At 40.6% G+C, this 19,053-nt stretch overlaps 3 protein-coding genes across 3 annotated transcripts; 1 reads left to right on the top strand and 2 right to left on the bottom strand.

The window, feature by feature from the left end:
- Positions 1-47: 47 nt before the first annotated feature.
- On the top strand, positions 48-2,055 carry LOC120774298. Its single transcript, XM_040103820.1, has 2 exons — positions 48-1,429; positions 1,499-2,055. Exons 1-2 carry the CDS (start codon positions 133-135, stop codon positions 1,972-1,974), a joined length of 1,773 nt encoding a protein of 590 aa, XP_039959754.1. The 5' UTR covers positions 48-132; the 3' UTR covers positions 1,975-2,055.
- Positions 2,056-2,197: 142 nt separating this feature from the next.
- Positions 2,198-4,064, bottom strand: LOC120774299 (U3 small nucleolar RNA-interacting protein 2). Its single transcript, XM_040103821.1, has 5 exons — positions 3,897-4,064; positions 2,995-3,821; positions 2,738-2,935; positions 2,544-2,680; positions 2,198-2,462 (listed from the first exon to the last, which is right to left on the bottom strand). The coding sequence occupies exons 1-5, from the start codon at positions 3,948-3,950 to the stop codon at positions 2,224-2,226; spliced, it is 1,455 nt and encodes a 484-aa protein (XP_039959755.1). The 5' UTR covers positions 3,951-4,064; the 3' UTR covers positions 2,198-2,223.
- A 2,709-nt stretch (positions 4,065-6,773) lies between these two features.
- Positions 6,774-18,483, bottom strand: LOC120775306. The gene is made up of 4 exons (XM_040105439.1): positions 17,830-18,483; positions 9,402-9,619; positions 8,843-9,326; positions 6,774-8,779 (listed from the first exon to the last, which is right to left on the bottom strand). The coding sequence occupies exons 1-4, from the start codon at positions 18,311-18,313 to the stop codon at positions 7,182-7,184; spliced, it is 2,784 nt and encodes a 927-aa protein (XP_039961373.1). The 5' UTR covers positions 18,314-18,483; the 3' UTR covers positions 6,774-7,181.
- Positions 18,484-19,053: the final 570 nt, after the last annotated feature.

The raw sequence follows: 19,053 nt of genomic DNA, 5'->3' as shown, positions 1-19,053 counted from the left end.
CAAACGGCAATTAAGAGTGAATTCACTGTGTATACAGTAGTGTACAGGTGAAATTTTTTCTTATCAGTGTATGGAAATGGAGTGAATTTGTTTTTATCTAATATTTCAGATAAAAAAATAGATTTTATCAACATGAACGGATTAATTGTGTTTAATAGTGCCAACGATGTTGTTTTTCAACAACTAAATACCTCATTGGCTGAGCATTTCTTCGCAAAAAATCCCGATCTATTTCCGGAGAATGCAACTGCAGCTTCGATAGATGGAAATATTATCCTGCAGATTTTCAGTCCAATTATCAATTCCCAACGTATAATGCATTGTCAATTTGACAATACTTACTCAAGTTTTCAATGCGAGAAAGGACTGAATTTTGCTTTTGGTGATCTATTGGGATATACATTTGTTAAAATTGGACAACGTCCAGTAGAGATACTCAAACGTCATCTGGGAGTGGCAATTGCCCTGACTCGTCATCTATATGGTGCAAATTTATTTGCTCCAGAAGCTAGCAGCGTGCAGGAAGAACTGCTGTCAACTTGCTTAGAAAGCTATGAAGAACATTTGTGGGATGAGGAACAAACAATGTTGTTGGAAGCGCTACCACGCTTGCTTGTCAATAATGAACTTAGTCGAGTTGTTCACAGCGCACTGGATGCTGCTTTAGAACGGCTAAGAGAAATGGGTCATCAACGCACACACGCACTGGTCTTTGTCACAAATAAGTTTGTCGCATCGGGTGCATCGAAACAAGCGCTCCCTTTAAGTCCATCTGATCTGATATTTCTAACATTACTTTCACGTTCTTTACAACGTCAAAACCGCCAACTTAATCGTTCTGTGGCAGTATTTTTGCAAGGCGTTTCGCATGACCCACAATCCGGTTGTGTACCGTGTATCGCACACCTGTCGCAACTATCGAAAGGGGTATTGTTGATACAGGTGATCGAGTATGCAAATCTGCAAGTAGCGAGCAGCATGTATGATACTTTCTTCGTGTTACAAAAAATCGTAACTCTGCAAATACAAGGCGACGCCGATGCAATGAGGCCCACATATGATAGTCTTGAATCCTTTGTTAAACAAACATTAGAAGCACTCAAGCGCGCCAAGTTGAAAGGTGATGAAGTGGACAACTCATTGAAGAAATTCATCAGTAAATGGGATAACTTAAAGAAAATGTATGCGGATTTCTTTCGCTCAGTGGAAAGAGAGTTGTTAGTACGAATTGAGTCCAACATTCCATCATTTATGGATGAATTAAAGCATCTCTTTACACTGACGTGCTGTGACAGCTCCAGTATTGCTTTGGATCAGCTACCAGATGTGGCTGCACTAGTTGAAGGCAGGATTTTGGAAATTTCTGAATTTTTGGCCGTCAAAGCAGAGCGTAACATTACAATTGACGCTTACTTGGAAGACTTCCCTGGTAAAGTTAAATACCGTTATTATTAGTAGTAATCGCTCTGAAATAATTATTAAACTTATTTTTTTACAGGACTCATTCATTTTGTCTACGTTAACCGTACCACAGGCCTGATGATTGCTCCCGATTTGCGTGCAAATCAACTTATTTCAAAGGAACGCCTATGGTCAATGGTTGCATTCACACGCAATTACTTGAAGAAAGGACACACCACTGTAATGTGGAAGGATAAAACTTTCAACTACTCGTATTTTCTCTGGTTTGAGGACCAATCGGGGGTGCCTATGAAATCAATCGATATGCAACAACACATGGTAGCTTCGGCATTGTCCAGTAACGCTTTCAAATCACAATTTGAACCGGGTCTACTTGCCGCTGACTATTACCAGCAGCTAGCTGAAGTTTGCTTCCCCAAGATTACGCCTGGTAAAATAAAATGCTACGAACTGTTTTGTATTCACTTGGGATTAGTTACGTCAACTTGCGCTGTGGAGCATTCTAGACGTCTTGTGGCAACTATAGCTGATTTGGCCGGTGAAAATAATTAATAGAACTTAAAATATTACTCGTAATTCAGTTCAAATTGGCACATTCCAAAGATACTCATTAGATAATTTTTTTTTTTACAAAATTTGTTATTTGTAAGATTATTTTAACTTGAGCTTTAAACTTTAGTATTTAACATAAACAATTCCCGAACAAAAACTTTGTTCATTGTTTGAAAATGTATCAAACATATAATAAAATGCCTAAATTTACAAGCAAGTAACCTTAATTTACTTTTGCAGCGATTACTTTCAACTAGTCTTTGACGCACTCGTTATTAAATCAATTATGACTATTTTATTTTTCGCTTCTTTGATGCGCCACCAGCGACCTAGTCGGTGCTCCTGCCCCACAGCCGCAAAAAGTTTTGTGCCATTGCTATTAAACGCTAAGGCATTTATAAAGCCCGGTATTGGAATTTTTAAAATCTCTTTGAGTTTACGAGAATTGTCCAGTGACTGCCACAGACGTATATAACCGTCGCAGGAACCTATTGAGTTCAAATTTCATTAATGAAAATGTCGTAAAAAATTAACATAGAAAAAAAAAATTAATTTAAAATAAAACGTACCTGAGGCTAATAAATCTGTGTTTACCACACATGCGATCGCCGTTATCCAATTGGCGACACCATTGGTTTGGGCACCGTGTGCTAGCGCTGCAGTGCATAGCGACTTCTTTTTCAAAGCACTCCACATGCATATTGAACTGTAAAATATATTATGATTAGTACTTTAAATGATAAAATTCCATTTTACCGCATACCCATCTTCGCCACCTGAGACGAAATTTTCATCGTTTATGAATTTCACACATTCAATGCCATTCTGGTGACCATTATAAATCAATTGTGATTCTTCGGTTATTTTCCATATACGCAATGTACAATCAATACCACCCGACGTGATGGCACGTTCCCGGCTGAGTGCGTCGATACTTGTAATAGGCGCTTGGTGCCCAAATCTGCAAAAAAAATATAATCAATTACAACTTAAACTGATATATTGGCGAGTTTCACTCACAAGCTCTCCACGTAAGCCATTTCGTCGAGTGACCATATTTTTACAGATCTGTCCTTCGAACCCGAATACAAGTCATGCGTATCTTTTCTGAACACTAGCGATGTAACGACATCTCTGTGTCCCTTAAAAGTCTTCAAATGTTTCAGTTCTTTGGGACACCAAATTTGTATATTTCGGCCACCTTCGGTCAACGCTAAATATTTCATATCACTTGATAAACATATAGCAGTTACGTGTGAGCGTCGTCGTGTGTCACTTTCTACATCTTCCGTATGCGGTTGTACATTGAAAAAACCTTCCAATTTGACTTGACCTTGTACGTGCCACTTTAAAACAAATTGCGTTTTGGCGCCGGTAAACACATATTTACCATCGGGCGACACAACTAACGCACATATTGGCAGATGTTGTTTTTTATGCTTAAGCACAACTATGTTCTCCGCATCGTAATCTTCAATAGACGCAGCTATATTACGACGCAACTTTCCCACACTATCCAGATATTCGGCTTGCAGACGCTGCGAGACGTGATCGTGTAATTCGCGATCTTCTGTGCGTTCAGCTTCTTGTTTTTCTATTTCTTCTAAATATTGCTTTGCTAACCGAAGTCGTTTGTCTTGTGGTGTTTCCTCCTCAACTTCATCCGATGAGAAAACAAGATTTGTTGCATCACCTTCACCGTCCAAACCACTCTCGAATTCTTCATCACTGGCAATTTCTTCATCTTCTTTCTGTAGACGTTTACGTGCTGGCTGCGCTTTGTAGGCGGACGCCTTTTTATTAGCTCCTGCTTTTTTACTACCTGTTGGAAGTGGTTCCTTAGCAAGCTAACAAGCGGTATGTTGATGGGAACGAAAAATATTAGTTTATGTGTACATTATGTATTAAAAATGAATGTTTACCTTTCGTTTTTTATTTGCCTTTGGCTCTTTTTTCAAGAAGAATGATGAGGACATATTGTTTTTAAATTACAATATGTATCTATTTATATTTTATACAATTTTATTGAATAAAACGAATTTATTTGAATCGGCGTGCACTTTAGCAATTGTGCCACACGTGAATTTCGGTTTGTTTTGACAGCAAGAGCAGCGACCGAAGCAGCGCGAAGCTGTCAGAATAGCTGTTAGCCATTCACAATAGAGCAAAGCGGGAGAATATAAAAACTGTTATACTGTACGAATTAGTGTATTTTGAAATTTCAGTTTTTAATATTGAGATATACATACATACATATATGTATGTATATATGTATATGCATATATAAATATGTTTTAATTAATAATAATAACAATAATAAACATTCGAATATCATAATCAATATGTTAGAAACTCTTCATATACGTAAATTATGTTTGAACAGTTACTATTTTGCAGTTAAGTTTTTTAATGCCGTTATTCTGCTTGTCACGATTGTCGATTGTCTCATGTCTCCAAAATGTGACTCCTGACTAACAGAGTCACTAAATTACGATTGTGACAATTAGAGACATGAGACAATCGTGACAAGCAGAATACCGGCATAAGTATGATCAGCAGGAGAGCAACCTAACAGAACGTAACTTCAATCATTTGTTGTGTAGCGAGTAGATAAGCTCTGTTTGGGAAAAAGGGAATAATTTTTCAACGAAATTACCGGCCAAGGGCTGTTATTTTGAAAATATAACAGTTTTGATCGAATAGTAAAAAACCACCTAATCCGTTGTTGTCTAATCCCTGTTTGGGAATAAGGTTTAAGTAGGTTAACATCGAAATCATCTAACGGGTGGCCCACAAAACATGCTGTCGACGGGGTCGGGCAATATAGATTATGGTATTAGATGAGAATCATTGGACATGCAAAGTGGGGGTTAGGGTCTAAGAGTTCAACCTGCAACAATATCCAGAACGAAGTTGCGCAAAGGTTACTTTAGATTCAAGGAGCAACTCGAGCTTTTCATCTGCAATGGGTGATGGATTGGCTCTGGTTTGAAGTACGCCGTTCACTGGGCAGAAGTCGGTGAAGGGGTTATTGGCTCCACTGCGTATAGCGTTTAGTGTGTGCCTCAAGTTAGTTGTGTTTGTAGTCCGTTCAGCGATGTCTTCTATGCCGTCGCCGTAATGAAGGAATAACCTATTGATGCTCCTAGGAGGCGGCTCCATTACAAGTAGCCGACTCCAGGAATAGAGAGCAGTGATTGGTGGTGTAAGCCTAGATTGTTCGATATCAAGGAACGTCCTCCACACGGTGGTTTCTGATGTAGATCTAGAACTATCTGGGCGTTTAAGAAGCTAAGTGCTTTGGTAGTGCTGTTCACCATGACCATGGGAGGCCATGTTGATAGTCTTCTAACTCAGCTGGTTAGACAAGGTCGGAAGTAACAATGCCTCAAGTCTCTTCACTACTGGGGAAAGAAAAGCTCTCTTAGGTTGACGGGTTTCCACACATTGAGTATACACATTAAGTTTGGTCAGTGACAGATTGAGGACCTTGGATGCATATTTTTTCCCCGTCGAGCCTAGATGCTTTAACATCAACATGCTTGTTCCGTCTGGTCCAATGGATTTTGACGATTTTATTCTAAACTTCGGGGCGGACATTTTGCCCAGCTGCCAGGTAACATGTCTTTGACTTTGTCATTTGAAGGATTTAGTTTAAACTGCCAGTTAAAATAACTCCCGCATTTCTTTGGGTTTCATTGAATTGGACAAAGCCTTGACAGACGTACAGATCTTTCTAACACCGGTGGAGAGTTTGATTGCAAGTGCTTTACCCATTCCGTTCGTCATCCGTTTACGCGGATTTATAACTTCCTACATCTTCAAACTGAAATCACTTATGCGGGGATCACAGGAATTGGCCTGTTGTCAGGGGTCGTGTTCATTTGCTAAGATTGCTGCTTCGTCTGGGAAATTGGGGCGGACGTCTGCGATGGCTCTAGCAAACATACACTATTAACAAAGAAATTCTGAATTTTTGGAAAAAATATTTTAAACTCGGTCATTGCGACGCCATTTTCGGTGACCCTTCGGGAAAAAAAATGCGCCCGCGTTTTTCAAATAGTTTTAATCGAAAAAAAACTCTTCGTCCAAGTCTTTAAGAATTGTATCTTAAAGATCTGTGTAAAATTTCATGAAGATCGGTTGAGTAGTTCTCGAGAAATTTTGACAACCGACTTCAAAAACACAGCTTCTAGAAAAATGCCTTTAAAGGCGGCGCACTTGGCCAAGCAAGCCTCGTGCACCCAAGTTCTCAAGGCTGTACCTCGGAAACTATTACTCGGCTCAACTTGAAAATTTAGGACAATTGTCTACAGGTTGAAGAGGACAATAAAAACATCGATTTTTAGAAACCCGTAAACCCATGTAACCCCTTAAGGCTGTCACACTAGGTGTGCCCCTTAATGTTACTTACCGATCCAAATGGGATTATAGCATTAGTTCGCTTAAAACTCGCAAACCAAATATAAATATAAATAAAATAATAAAATATAAATAAAAATATAATAAATAACATACTAAAAATCATAATATTTTATAATAAAATAATAAAAATATTAATTTAATAATAAATAGTTATATAAAAAGTTTCAATAAGATTTCAAAAAGTATATTTTATTATTCAACAAATTGACAGTTATGGGATTTTAAAGTTGAACTCCATATTCTGTATAAGCTCTCCATCGACTTTGGTGGATATGTTTCCAACATTTGCTGAGCTACATTCAATTCCTATTTAAAATTGGGCGGCAATCGCATTTGCGTTATCTATATTTTGAAGCCAACCACACACACGTACATACATGTACATATATTTTTAGACTTAATGCCACGCAAAAGCTTTATTTTGTCGCTCGTCTAATTCTTAACAAATTCGAACTGAATACATGCATACAAATATATATGTGTATATAATATATAGTATATATATACTTACTTATGTAGTTATATAATAATTAAATAATTAAGACCTAGATAAAACGCTAGTACACTTAGAATGAGTATTGGTTCATAACTCTAAAATAATTATATATTAATTAGTCGTAGAGATACATTATATGCACATACATATAGCAACACTAATTCATAATTACTTATTGATAAAATCATACAAATACAAATAATGTAGAAAATATGGAAAACGTATATACCAGCGCTAGTGGCTAGGCAGTAGTGGCTCCCCGATTCAGTCCTCCTCCTCTCATTTCCTAACCTACAAATCTTGCAGCTATTGTTGGAGGTGGTGGCTGCGCTTTGGACTGTGGCGTTGGCGTGGGCTCTGTCAAATCGGTGACTGTTGTCAAAATCGACTCATCCACCGAGGCGACGCGCGATGTGCTGACCGGTTGTGTGGCTTCATGCGCGCTGTGTGTGGCTGTAGTGGACGGCGCTACATTGTGTGATGGTGATGAAGTTGTCATAACGGTTTCAGCGGCGGCAGTTTTTGTTGTAAACGCGCCAGCAGTCGTTGCACTTGCAGTCGTTTTGCGTGTCGTTGTTATTGTGTCCGCCACGCTGGTCACGCTCGGTTGGAATAGATGAAAGAGGCTGGAATGTTTTGCAAGGGGCGGGAAAATCAGGTGACCGACAGCGCGCAACGGCCCGAACATGTCGTGATGTCCATGTATCGTGTGTGGTTGCTGTTGTTGGCGCTCTGCCGCACGGCCATTTAATTTGTGATTAGTATTATTACTATTTCTATTGTTATTATTATTGCTGTTATTGTTGTTGTTCAACGGTAGCTGACTAGCCTCGCTATGCAGCGCTTGCTGCTGCGCTATGTTGCCATTACTCGCGCTGGCGCTGTTGGTTTGTATGTTTGTCTGCGTCGCGTCATTCGTTTCGGCGCCATTCGCCAGTTCTGTGGAGGGCGTGGTGGCCGATGACTCGCTGGTGCAGGAAATCGTTTGCCTGTGACTATTCGTGCTTTTCACCACTACGGCCGCCTTGTTGGAGTTCTTGGTTAGACGCTGCGACTTCTTAAATTTACGCTTTCGACGCGGCGACAAGGGGCTCGTATCATTTTCAATGACATAAACTCCGGAATTGCTGAGACCCGACTGACTGGATGCGGAACCCGAATACAAGCCAATGCCGCTGTGCTCAACAGCTTCAGCATTATTGCCGGCGGTGTTGGCTGGTGCTGCTTTATGGGAGCTAAGATCCTGTTGTGGTAGCCGATATTGTCGCAGCGTGGTCAGCAATCTACCCTTTGCAGGTGGAGTGTGGCCAGCGCTTTGCTTTTGTACATCGTAGTCACTGTACGAGGAATCGGTGAGTGCGCGCTGATTGCTCAACACTTGGCTCTGGTAGTCTGTGTCATCGGAGCGTAGTTTCTCGCGCATTGCACCCGCTATCATTTCGCGCTGCTCTGTATTATGTAAATGTCCATTTGGCTTGACGCTTGCCACGCTATTACTGTCGCTGCTGTTGCGGATATTCGGTAGGAAGACTTCATCTAGTTCGGACTCATCCGGACTGACGTCATAATTGCAATTGTTATATGAGTAGTCGGGTGTATTGCAATGATCGAGCGAGGAGTCACGTCGCTCTTGTTGTGATAGGGGGGTTGGCGGCGTATTCGAGCTTCTATCTAGCGGAAATTCGTAATTGACGTCTTCCAGTTCGGCGCCACTTGAAGCTTCCATTATGTTCCACATATCACGTCCGATATCGGTGGGCACTGAGGCCACCGCGGCTACCGTTTGGTGTATGTTGTTCAAACAGGGAGTGATCACGCCACATTTGGGCACCAGCTGCGAGCTCTTGAGTGTCTGCTGTTGCTGGCGCAACCAAATTGGCGAATCTGCAATTCAAAAGAAAAATGTTTACTACAAAAACAGAATATATGTTTTTCACAGTTACCGACCTATATAAATACGTGGCTGCAGTGAGTGCCGCATGCTGGCGTCGATGGAATGTAAGCGGTGCTGACTAGCCACCGAGAAGCGATGCATTGGATCTACCGGTTGTTCCACCTCAATTCCCATTATTTTCAGCAACAAATTCTTCAGCGCCAAACGGAAATCTTTCAAATGATATGCATACAGCACCGGATTGCCCGCCGAGTTCAGGTGGGAGAGTATAATGCAGAATAGTGTCAGCTTTCCAGGCACCTGACAATTCGGGCAGAACGCCTTGATGCAATTGATGGTGTATAGCGGAAACCAGCAGATCATGAAGAACAACACAATGATGGAGAGATTCTGTGTAGCCTTGACATCGCGTTTGCGTGATGCACCTAAAACACGCAACATCGTGCCGCCATGACAAGGCCGTCCCGCTTGAACTTGTGTATTCGAATTGCGACGGCTGCTGTCGCTCATCGGATTCATGGTGACTATTTGCCGCACCTGCAAGCGTGAGGGTGGTTTTAACCATAAATTACTAGATGTTCGAATATTTTTCACGTTTCCTTTAGTACCCACCTGCTTGACAATGACGCGATAGATGTGTGTGTAGAAGGCCAACATTAGCAGCGCTGGCGTAATTATGGTCGCAAAGTACAGGAACACCAAATAGTTGTAGTCCATTACTTTGACGAAATGACAGGTCATGTCTGCTTCGTTTTCGGGCTTTACGTGCCAGCCAAATAGCGGCAGGAAGCCCACAATTGTGCCAGCGACCCAACACAACGAGATGATGACTGTAAAGAAAGTGCAAAGCGTTGAAAAACAATTAGTTTATGAGTAATTAGAAAAAACGGGGAGGGAATCTAAACACAATGGAGTAATGAAAGTGAAATTGTAATGCAAGCGACGCAATTACGTCATAGCTGAAGCCTTAGATGGGGAAATGGTGTGTGATTGTTTACAAATTCATTTCCATGTATGAATATACAAGGCTAGTTTGATAAGCTATAATAATAATAATAAGTATAGTATATGTATGTATATTAAATTCCGAAACCAGCTCTGATTCCCCTTTTGACAGCCGATCTCCAGAGCAATACTAAAAGCTTCGTCAGGATCGGGAAGGACTTCTCCGAGCCCTTCAATACTATATGAGGTTTCGGACAAGGCAACTCCCTATCTTGCGACTTCTTCAATCTACTGCCTGACCTGAGTGCTGGATAGAGAAAATACAAGTACAATTTTCTACAAGAGTATTAAACTGCTGGCGTACGCCTATGACATCGATATCATTGGTGATAACAGCCGCTGTTAGTTCTGACTTCTCCAGGTTGGATAAAGAAGCGAAACTAATGGATCTGGTAGTTAACGAGGGCACGACGAAATATCTCCTATCGTCAAACAAATCAGTAGATTAGGAATGGATCAGTGACACAATCTACTCATGAGTTTTTCTACCGAATAGCTGGATTTCGCGGGAGTTTGGCCAGTGTTGAGCTATTATCGGTTCTGGGCTTACGCAAAATCCTTTTGGCCCAAAATCGATCATAAAAGACCAAGTAAGACGAATTTCTTCCTAGTTGTCGGTCCTTTGCCATATCGAGGTCCACGCTGTAAGATTGAAAATCTTACCAGATGCTAGTTGCAGAAGGAAGAAAACGAGGTGGAAGCATATCAACACTTCATTCTTGATTGTGCTGCATTTGCGAGATTAACATTCGAGATCATCCATTGAACCTAGTCTAACTAATACCTATGCGATAGTTAGCTTTTAATGCCTTCTGTAACAACCACTTTAGCTCGAATAGATGGTTTTAAGAACTGTCTTCATCACAGATGCTATATATTTTACTAAGTGAACTATGTTGTCTGATTTATACAGTTGTAAATGACATGGGTTACTAGTTCCTACCATTTTTACGTTAGCAGAATTGATCTGGACTTTATCTAGCCAAGGGCTGCTTTTTCGGTGATATTATTCAGTTTGGATAGGCATGAAAGAGCTCAAGCCTTGTCTCGATTATGAACTAAACAGTTTGTCAAAAAATTAGACCTCTCTAAATGGACAGAACTTTGGACAGAAAGTTTTATTCTTTTTGTATATGTTCTTGGTTCTACACCAGGCACGAAAATTGCCTTTGCTTTACTAATTGCTTGACCTGGCTGCTCAGAGAAAAAGGTGTTTATGAGAGCCTGTTTTAAGAGATCGAAAAGCTTGGCACTGCCTGGCAAAAAATAATGACTAATAATGAAAAACTTTTCGATGTTATTTAGAACTCGAATCTAATCCAGGTAGTGGGTAGCTCAAACCACAAGGCCATGACGGAGCCCTGAACCAATAATCCTCCTATAATATCTAATCTACGAAAGTAGAAGCGCTAAAGAAGGGGCTTTAGCTCAGAAAACTGGAAAGTGACAAAGTTTCGGAAAAGGCAACAGTTATGTACTTATCAAACTACGCTCGTGCTGAATCAATAAACTAAGCATTTATAATTGCTCATGCCAGCTAACAGCCAACAGATCACGTGAGGCAACTTCCAATATACGCACATAAAAAACGAACTAAATAACCACCCACAAGATGCACAAGAGCTGCCAAGCGCCTATTATGTCCACCCAACAAGTGTCAATTTCTTACGCAAAGCTAATGAAAAAGAGTACAGTTAGGCTAATAGGCATACAGGGCAGCGGCACTCGAACGAGCCCCTAAATTACACGCCTGCAATACATCTTCTTTACATAAGCACGCACATAACGGCAGAACTAGTCGGGACGAGCCCACTATTGACTGCGCATTTAATCCACATAAATTTCTGCCAACATACACGCTAATGATAGTGCTCGCCCTGTCGCTGTGTGCGAGTACTGTGGCTTCACACCGCGCCTCTTCAATGGCTGCCAGAGCGAATGAATTAAGTAAATGTGCGCGTCCGCCACTTCAATTGATTGCCGAGGCATTTCACCGGGGCACATTGCATGTGTGAATCAACAATGCCAATACAATTCGACATTCAACTGCATATTAATGGGACAACGTTCGTATGCTGTGAAGAGATTATTGCGCTTGACTTAATTGAAATAACTATTTTTAGTTGATTTGATTCATTCAATGGGCCAAAGCGGTCGAACTGGTGTCTGTCACTTGACATCGCGCGATATGGAATTTACCAGAAAAGCAAGCTGCGTGTTGTTGACGCTAGTCCCTGTAGTGTAATGAGCGGTCTCCAGAATAATAGAGGAGAAGTGTAGAACACTACAGTCCATATTTATGAGGAGCTGATACACACAAGATAGTTGACATCGAAGTTGATATACCGATAATAGTAAAAAAATAGTACCGTTATTTTTTCCCGCTGACTCGACGATTCTCCCTTGATTCGGTTGCGGTCTGAATCCAAGGGGATCAAATCCCATTTTTTGCGATTTAAGGCATTACATAAGACTCATCGCTCTTGATGGCCTTTGTCTTTTCAAAATATTATTTTGAAAAAACTTTATTTTCTTCTTCTTTATTGGCGTAGATACCGTAGATATGCGGTTATAGCGGAGTTTACAACATCGCTGCAGTCGTTCTTCCTTTTCGATTTTTGGCGCCAATTGGAGATTCCTAGTGTAGTCAGATCCTTTTCCACCTAGTCTTTCCAACGGAGTGGTGTTCTTCCTCTTCCTCTGCTTTGCCCGTCGGGTACTGTTTCGAAAACTTTCAAAGCTGGATTATTTTCGTCCATTCGGATGACATGACCAAGCCAGCGTAGACGCTTTCTTATTTCACAGAACTCGCTGTGCCAATGCACAAAGAACCATAAATCTTCCGCAGAACCTTTCTCTCGAAAACACGTAACGCCGACGTGGTCATCGTCCATGCCTCTGCACCATATAGCAGAATATGATGACTTTTGAATTTGGTCTTTGTACGTCCAGAGAGGACTTTACTTCTCAATTGCCTACTTAGTTCGAAGTAGCACCCGTTGTAAATAGTTATTCGCGTTGGATTTCGAGGTTGACGTTGTCATTTTTTGACATTGGTGATTAATGGTCTGTACGGTCTAATGAACGCTTGCTTCTTTAGACGGGAAGCAATAAATTTTTCAGCGCCATTCGCAGCAACTCCATCTGACGTATGAAACGACTTGGCGAATTTACGTCGAAATATTAAATTGAAAGCATACAATGTACAGCTTATGCAAGAACTGAAGCCGCTTCACAGTCCCAAGCGGCATCGCTTTGCTCAATGGGTTCTTGAAAAGTTCCAAGAAGATCTGACGTTTTCGAGCCAAATTTTGTTTAGCGATGAGCCTATTGCTGGCTCAATGGGTATATAAATAAGCGAAATTGCCACATTTAGGACAAAGAACAAACTGAAGAGATTCAAGAGCTGCCATTTAATCTAGAAAAAACATCGGTTCGGTGTGGTTTGTGCGCCGGTGGAATCATCGGTCAATATTTCTTCAAAAATGATGCCGATGAGAACGAAACCATCAATGGCGACCGTTGCCCCGCCATAATAACCGACTACTTGATGCTTGAAATTGAAGCTCGTGATCTCGGCGATATTTAGTTTCAACAAGACGGCGGTACTTCCCACACATCGCATCGACCAACGGATTTATTGAGAGAACACTCCGATGAGCAAATAATTTCACGTTTTGGGCCGGTCGATTAGGCACCAAGATCGTGTGGTAACACACCGTTAGACTTTTCCTGTAGGGATATGTGAAGTCTAAAGTCTATGCAGACAATCCCGCATTGATTCAGGCCTTGGAGCAAAACATCGCGCGTGTCATTCGCCAGTTACTAGTCGAAATGCCAGAATGAGTTATCGAAAATTGGACTCAACGGGTATACCATCTGAGACGTAGCCGCGGCCAACATTTGAAAAAGATAGTCTTCAAAAATGAAAGCCATAGAACATTTTTTCGATTGATAATAAACATTTCCCATTTTTAAAGTTTCTGTGTTTTTTCTTTATAAAAGTAGGGAACCTCGAAATGGATTACCCGTTAGAAGTGAAATTATTTTTATCAAAATAGAAATTTGAGTACTTTGGAATAATTTCCACGAAATTTTATTGTTGCACCCAAACTAGTTTCATTGGAACTAGTTATCGACATACACTACCTAGATGTCTTTAATATAATACTTTCTTATCTCTTGACCAGTCAATAGTACTAACTTTCAACTTTGTATGTCGCTTGGCCTCCATTTCGTATGTGTCTTTGCACTGAGCTGAACCGAAGACAATTGCAATTTGCTAAAGATAAATGAAATGCGTCACGTTTATTTGACGTCGTGAGCTCAAGCATTACAAGTATTATACCCACATATACATATGTATATGGACATGTGTTGAGGATAATGCTGACGCGCGGAAGAACGTGCTCTCGTGTGTTTGGTTTCGAAATAGCGTGGCAAGGAAAGCGTGATAAATGATTGTTTTTCGCGCGCGTTAACTCACGCACTCACACGCATTCGAATTGCTCTTTAATTAAGTAAACAAATACCGTTGTTTATTTGTGTGGGAATGCCAAATGCTGTGGATTCGCACAGCTACTTCCCTACATTACTTAGGGGACGCATAATTGGTAGAAATTGCTGCTCGAAATTTGTTGTTAATTAGTTAAATGGTCATCGTCGCTAAAAATAAAGTCACTAGAGGTGAGTGAATCCTTTTAATGGAACGGATATTTGGGAATAATTTTGGTGAATTTATTTACTTTTCCAGCGTTTGCTAAGTAAGTTTGCGAAGGTCATTTACTGTTTGCATTCAACCTTGAAACAAATTGCCTTGCCCTTCTCAAAGCTTTTATCAAATTAATTTTACAGTTATAACTTAAGTATTGTAGAGCGCTAAAACTCATGACTTGCTGGAACATTTTTTTTTAAGTATTTTTCGAGAAGTTAGTTTAAATAGTTAGAAAACACTGGATTTATGTAGCATTTATCTTACGAAGACAAAAAGAGCATACTTATAGCCGAGAACTATCAGGATTCGTAGTTGATAGCGTTCAATTCATAATATGAGAAATTTAGATTGGGTCAGGTTTTATGACTGATTCTCAATAAGTGAAAGGAATCCCATTTGAATTGTTAAGGAGAATCCGCGAAGACACGTGATCTCTTGAGCGAGTTTCTTTGCGGATCTATTTTATGTCAATACGAATGTTTGCCTTGAACTAGTGCAGGGTTTACAAAATAATAGTGAATAGTCCTGAAATCCTCCAAAAGAAGTCATAAAAGGGGAAGCTTAATAAGGGCGAAGACCTCACTGGTACATTTTCGACTTATTTTGGGTTACAATTATCTTGTGACTGCACAAGTTTAACAGTTGCCCAGCACTTATCATTGGAATCGGACTACAAAAGACAGAACTTTATAAAGTCGAAAAAATTCTACCCCAAGCTTCGGTAAAGTGTCTTGAAGTCAAAACAAATCTCCTAAGGCTTTCTAGTCCTTCTAGTTTAGTTATATGTCTGAAGGTGTCAGATCACGGCAGTTTGATCATCAACTAACTCGATGCCTAACAGAGGCCAGGCGGCGTTCTTTAACTTATCTCGATTACAAAGGCAACTGGGCTAATGCTATTACCCCCGCCATGTTATCAGAAAAGAATATTACTTGTTTGGAAGATTGCGGGGCAATACATAGATCGTTTATTTTCACTTCAGAGACTTTTCGAAGAAGTCACGTCAAGTCAAACTTGAAGAAATAATTGAGGACCAAGAGAACTTTTATTAAAGAAATTGATTAGTTTATTTAAATTAGAATCTAGCAAATTGCGGTCCAAATGGCTTAGGTTTTTAGCAATGAGGTTTCATGGATCTCGAATTGAACTTTTTTTTTCCAAAGAAGGCAACTTTAGTGAGGTTTCAAAGGATGTCTAACTTTTGAATTGCTTTATAAATATCTAAGTTGGTCAATGTTTACAGATTAGAACAAAATATAGGGCCCATCGTCCAGTCTGAACTACAAAATTGGAATGGATCCAGATTTTTATACCTTATGTATTATAAAGACTGTCAAATCGACGGCATTCTTCATATTATTTGTTGATAAAACATGAGATTTTCTGCTGAAGGAGCCTTAGCCTGAAACTGCCTTTGAAGACTCATGCCAACTAAAAAATTGTGTCTTGTTATATGTTATACGCTAAAAATTAGTCAAGAAGTGTCTGTGATTATTAGAAATTTCATAAAGCTATTTTATTATCACATCAGATCATCTTCAGACTAGTATGGGTTCCTGTTATAGCGGAACCCCTGGCAACTGCAAAGTCTACGAGCTAGCCAAAGCGAGCTTGCCATGCTCAAATTCTAATGAGACCGACTTGGATTTACATTGGTATCTTGCGTTCTAGCACTGAACCAATGGACCTCGGTGCACTTAGTAGGCTCTGGTCTGGTCGAGGGGTCGCTCCTATGCGACTGCAATATTCGTTTCGCCGAGAGTAAAACGCAGGAGATCTTTTCTTAGCCTTGGCCAATAGCAAAGTTCATCTTTGCGCAATACTTAGTAGTAGAAATTTTCACTGGAGATTGTCAAATACATAATCATGAGATAAGGCTAAAAATCTTGGGCGCCAGTTTGTAAGGGTTTTATGATCTGTAATAGATAGGAAAGGTAGCACGAAAAGGAGCTGCCTTTATGCCGCGATGTCTGAATTTGGTATCCCCGCAAAACTAATACGGCTTTGTAAACTGACGTTGAACAACACGAAAAGCTCCGTCAGGATCGGGAAGGACCTCTCCGAGCCGTTCGATACCAAACGAGGTTTCAGACAAGGCGACTTCTTCAACCTGCTCCTGGAGAAAATAGTTCGAGCTGCAGAACTAAACAGAGAAAGAGTACCATCTATCTATATAAGAGTGTACAGCTGCTGGCGTATGCCGACGATATTGATATCATCGGCCTCAACACCCCGCGCCGTTAGTTCTGCTTTCTCCAGGCTGGACAAGGAGGCTACAGAAAATGGGTCTGGTAGTGAACGAGGGCAAAACGAAATATCTCTTGTCATCAAACAAACAGTCGTCGCACTCGCGACTGGGCTCTCACGTCACTGTTGACAGTCATAACTTTGAAGTTGTAGATAATTTCGTCTATTTAGGAACCAGCATTAACACCACTAATAATGTCAGCCTGGAAATCCAACGCAGGATTGCTCTTGCCAACAGGTGCTACTTCGGACTGAGTAGGCAATTGAAAAGTAAAGTCCTCTCTCGGCGAACAAAAGCTAAACTCTATAAGTCGCTCATAATTCCCGTCCTGCTATATGGTGCAGAGGCTTGGGCGATGACAGCAACCGATGAGTCGACGTTACGAGTTTTCGAGAGGAAAATTCTGCGAAAGATTTATGGTCCTTTGCGCATTGGCCACGGCGAATATCGCATCCGATGGAACGATGAGCTGTACGAGATATACGACGACATTGACATAGTTCAGCGAATTAAAAGACAGCGGCTACGCTGGCTAGGTCATGTTGACCGGATGGATGAAAACACTCCAGCTCTGAAAGTATTCGACGCAGTACCCGCCGGGGCAGCAGAGGAAGAGGAAGACCTCCACTCCGTTGGAAGGACCAAGTGGAGAAGGACCTGGCTTCGCTTGGAATATCCAATTGGCGCCACGCAGCGAAAAGAAAAAACGACTGGCGCGCTGTTGTTAACTCGGCTATAATCGCGTAAGCGGTGTCTACGCCAATTAAGAAGAAGAAGAAGAATAGATAGGAGTTGTAGGTAGCACAATGGACCGTACCAAATGGACAAGTGAGATCCCTATAATAATCAACCTCTTAACCTAACCTAATCTACTTTTGGGGACTGGAAAATAACCCGATTTTTTACCAAAACCACTGAAATTACGGATAACGCTTAATTTGGTTACCACCCGCGAGCACAATAGGCCTAATGATAGACTAAGTGTGGCCGCCTGTGCGCCTCCCTTTTCAACGAACCAACCTAACGTTCAAAAATTATAATTTATAATATAAATAACTTATTGTATTACTTACTAATTGCAGTGCGCGTGCGTACATTCCTTGAATATGCCATCGGATAGAGTATGGCCCAATAACGATCCACTGACACGGCCACCAAGCAGAATATCGAAATCGTGCACAATACAACCAACAGCGAGACGGTGAAGAGGCAAGTATACAGATCTTTTGGCAAACCAATCGAAGCCAATATGGCAAACGGTACACCCAACGAGCCAACGAGGAAATCCGCCATCGCCAACGAAACTATATAATAATTGGTGCGTCGTCGTAGTTTACGGTCGCGTTGGAACACAACAATCACCATGAAATTGCCGACAATGGCAAAGATGGCAACCAAAATCTCAAAAACCATATACGGTACATTCAAGTCATCGGACATCTCGTTGTCATAAGCGGGTGTGCTCTTCGTCGAAAGCGCAAACGGCAAGGTGAAGAGAGACGAATCATTGCTGATGTATTGGAAATCGGCCAACGAAAAGAAACGAAACTCGGACATGTTTGCGGTTCAGTGCGCGGTGGGCGGACGGGCGTTGTAGTGGAATGTTTTTGTGCTTGTGTTGGGGAATACTTTTGTTGGTAGTTGGAATTTGGTTTGGTTTAGCTTTTATTTTTTTGTTTTTTCGATTTATTTTCTTAAATTTGTTATTTATTTGTTGATAATTATTATTTTTTATAATTCGTTTGTTTATTATTTAATATTTTTTCTAAAATTTTTTTGTTCTTATGTTTTTATTTTTATTTTTTAAATTTTTTATTTATTTCTTTTTTTATTTTTATTTATTTTTTTATTTATGGATTAAAATCGTTTTTTTTTAAGTATATTTTTTTGGTTTTTGTAGCTAATTACTCCTTCGAATATTCTTCTATAACACTTTGGCGTCTAATTGTTCGGTCGGTCACCTGTTGGCGCCGATTTTGCAGCTTACGGCAATTATACGATTCACCGAAGCGTCGAGCGGAAGCGCGTGGGTTTGCAATTATTTTGTACAAGAATTTCACTTGGCACGCCACCACGGTCACCACTGTCGCTGAATTCTTATTTACATGCGAGTCTTAGAGTGTGTGTGTATGTGTGATTTCTTACCGAAAGGATATTTCTACGGAAAGTTATTACACACACAAGCGCGTGGTCGCTTGCTGCTTTCATTTAATTATTAAAAACTTGCGCAGCGTGGCTCGTTAGCGCACTTTTCAACACTGTTTTCTTTCGTTTTTCTTTTATTTGTTTTTTTTAAT

This window comes from Bactrocera tryoni, chromosome 4 (assembly GCF_016617805.1).
Source record: "Bactrocera tryoni isolate S06 chromosome 4, CSIRO_BtryS06_freeze2, whole genome shotgun sequence".
Classification (NCBI taxonomy): domain Eukaryota; kingdom Metazoa; phylum Arthropoda; class Insecta; order Diptera; family Tephritidae; genus Bactrocera; species Bactrocera tryoni.
The sequence above is the reverse complement of the archived record's forward strand: the minus strand, read 5'-3'. Positions and strand labels throughout refer to the sequence as shown.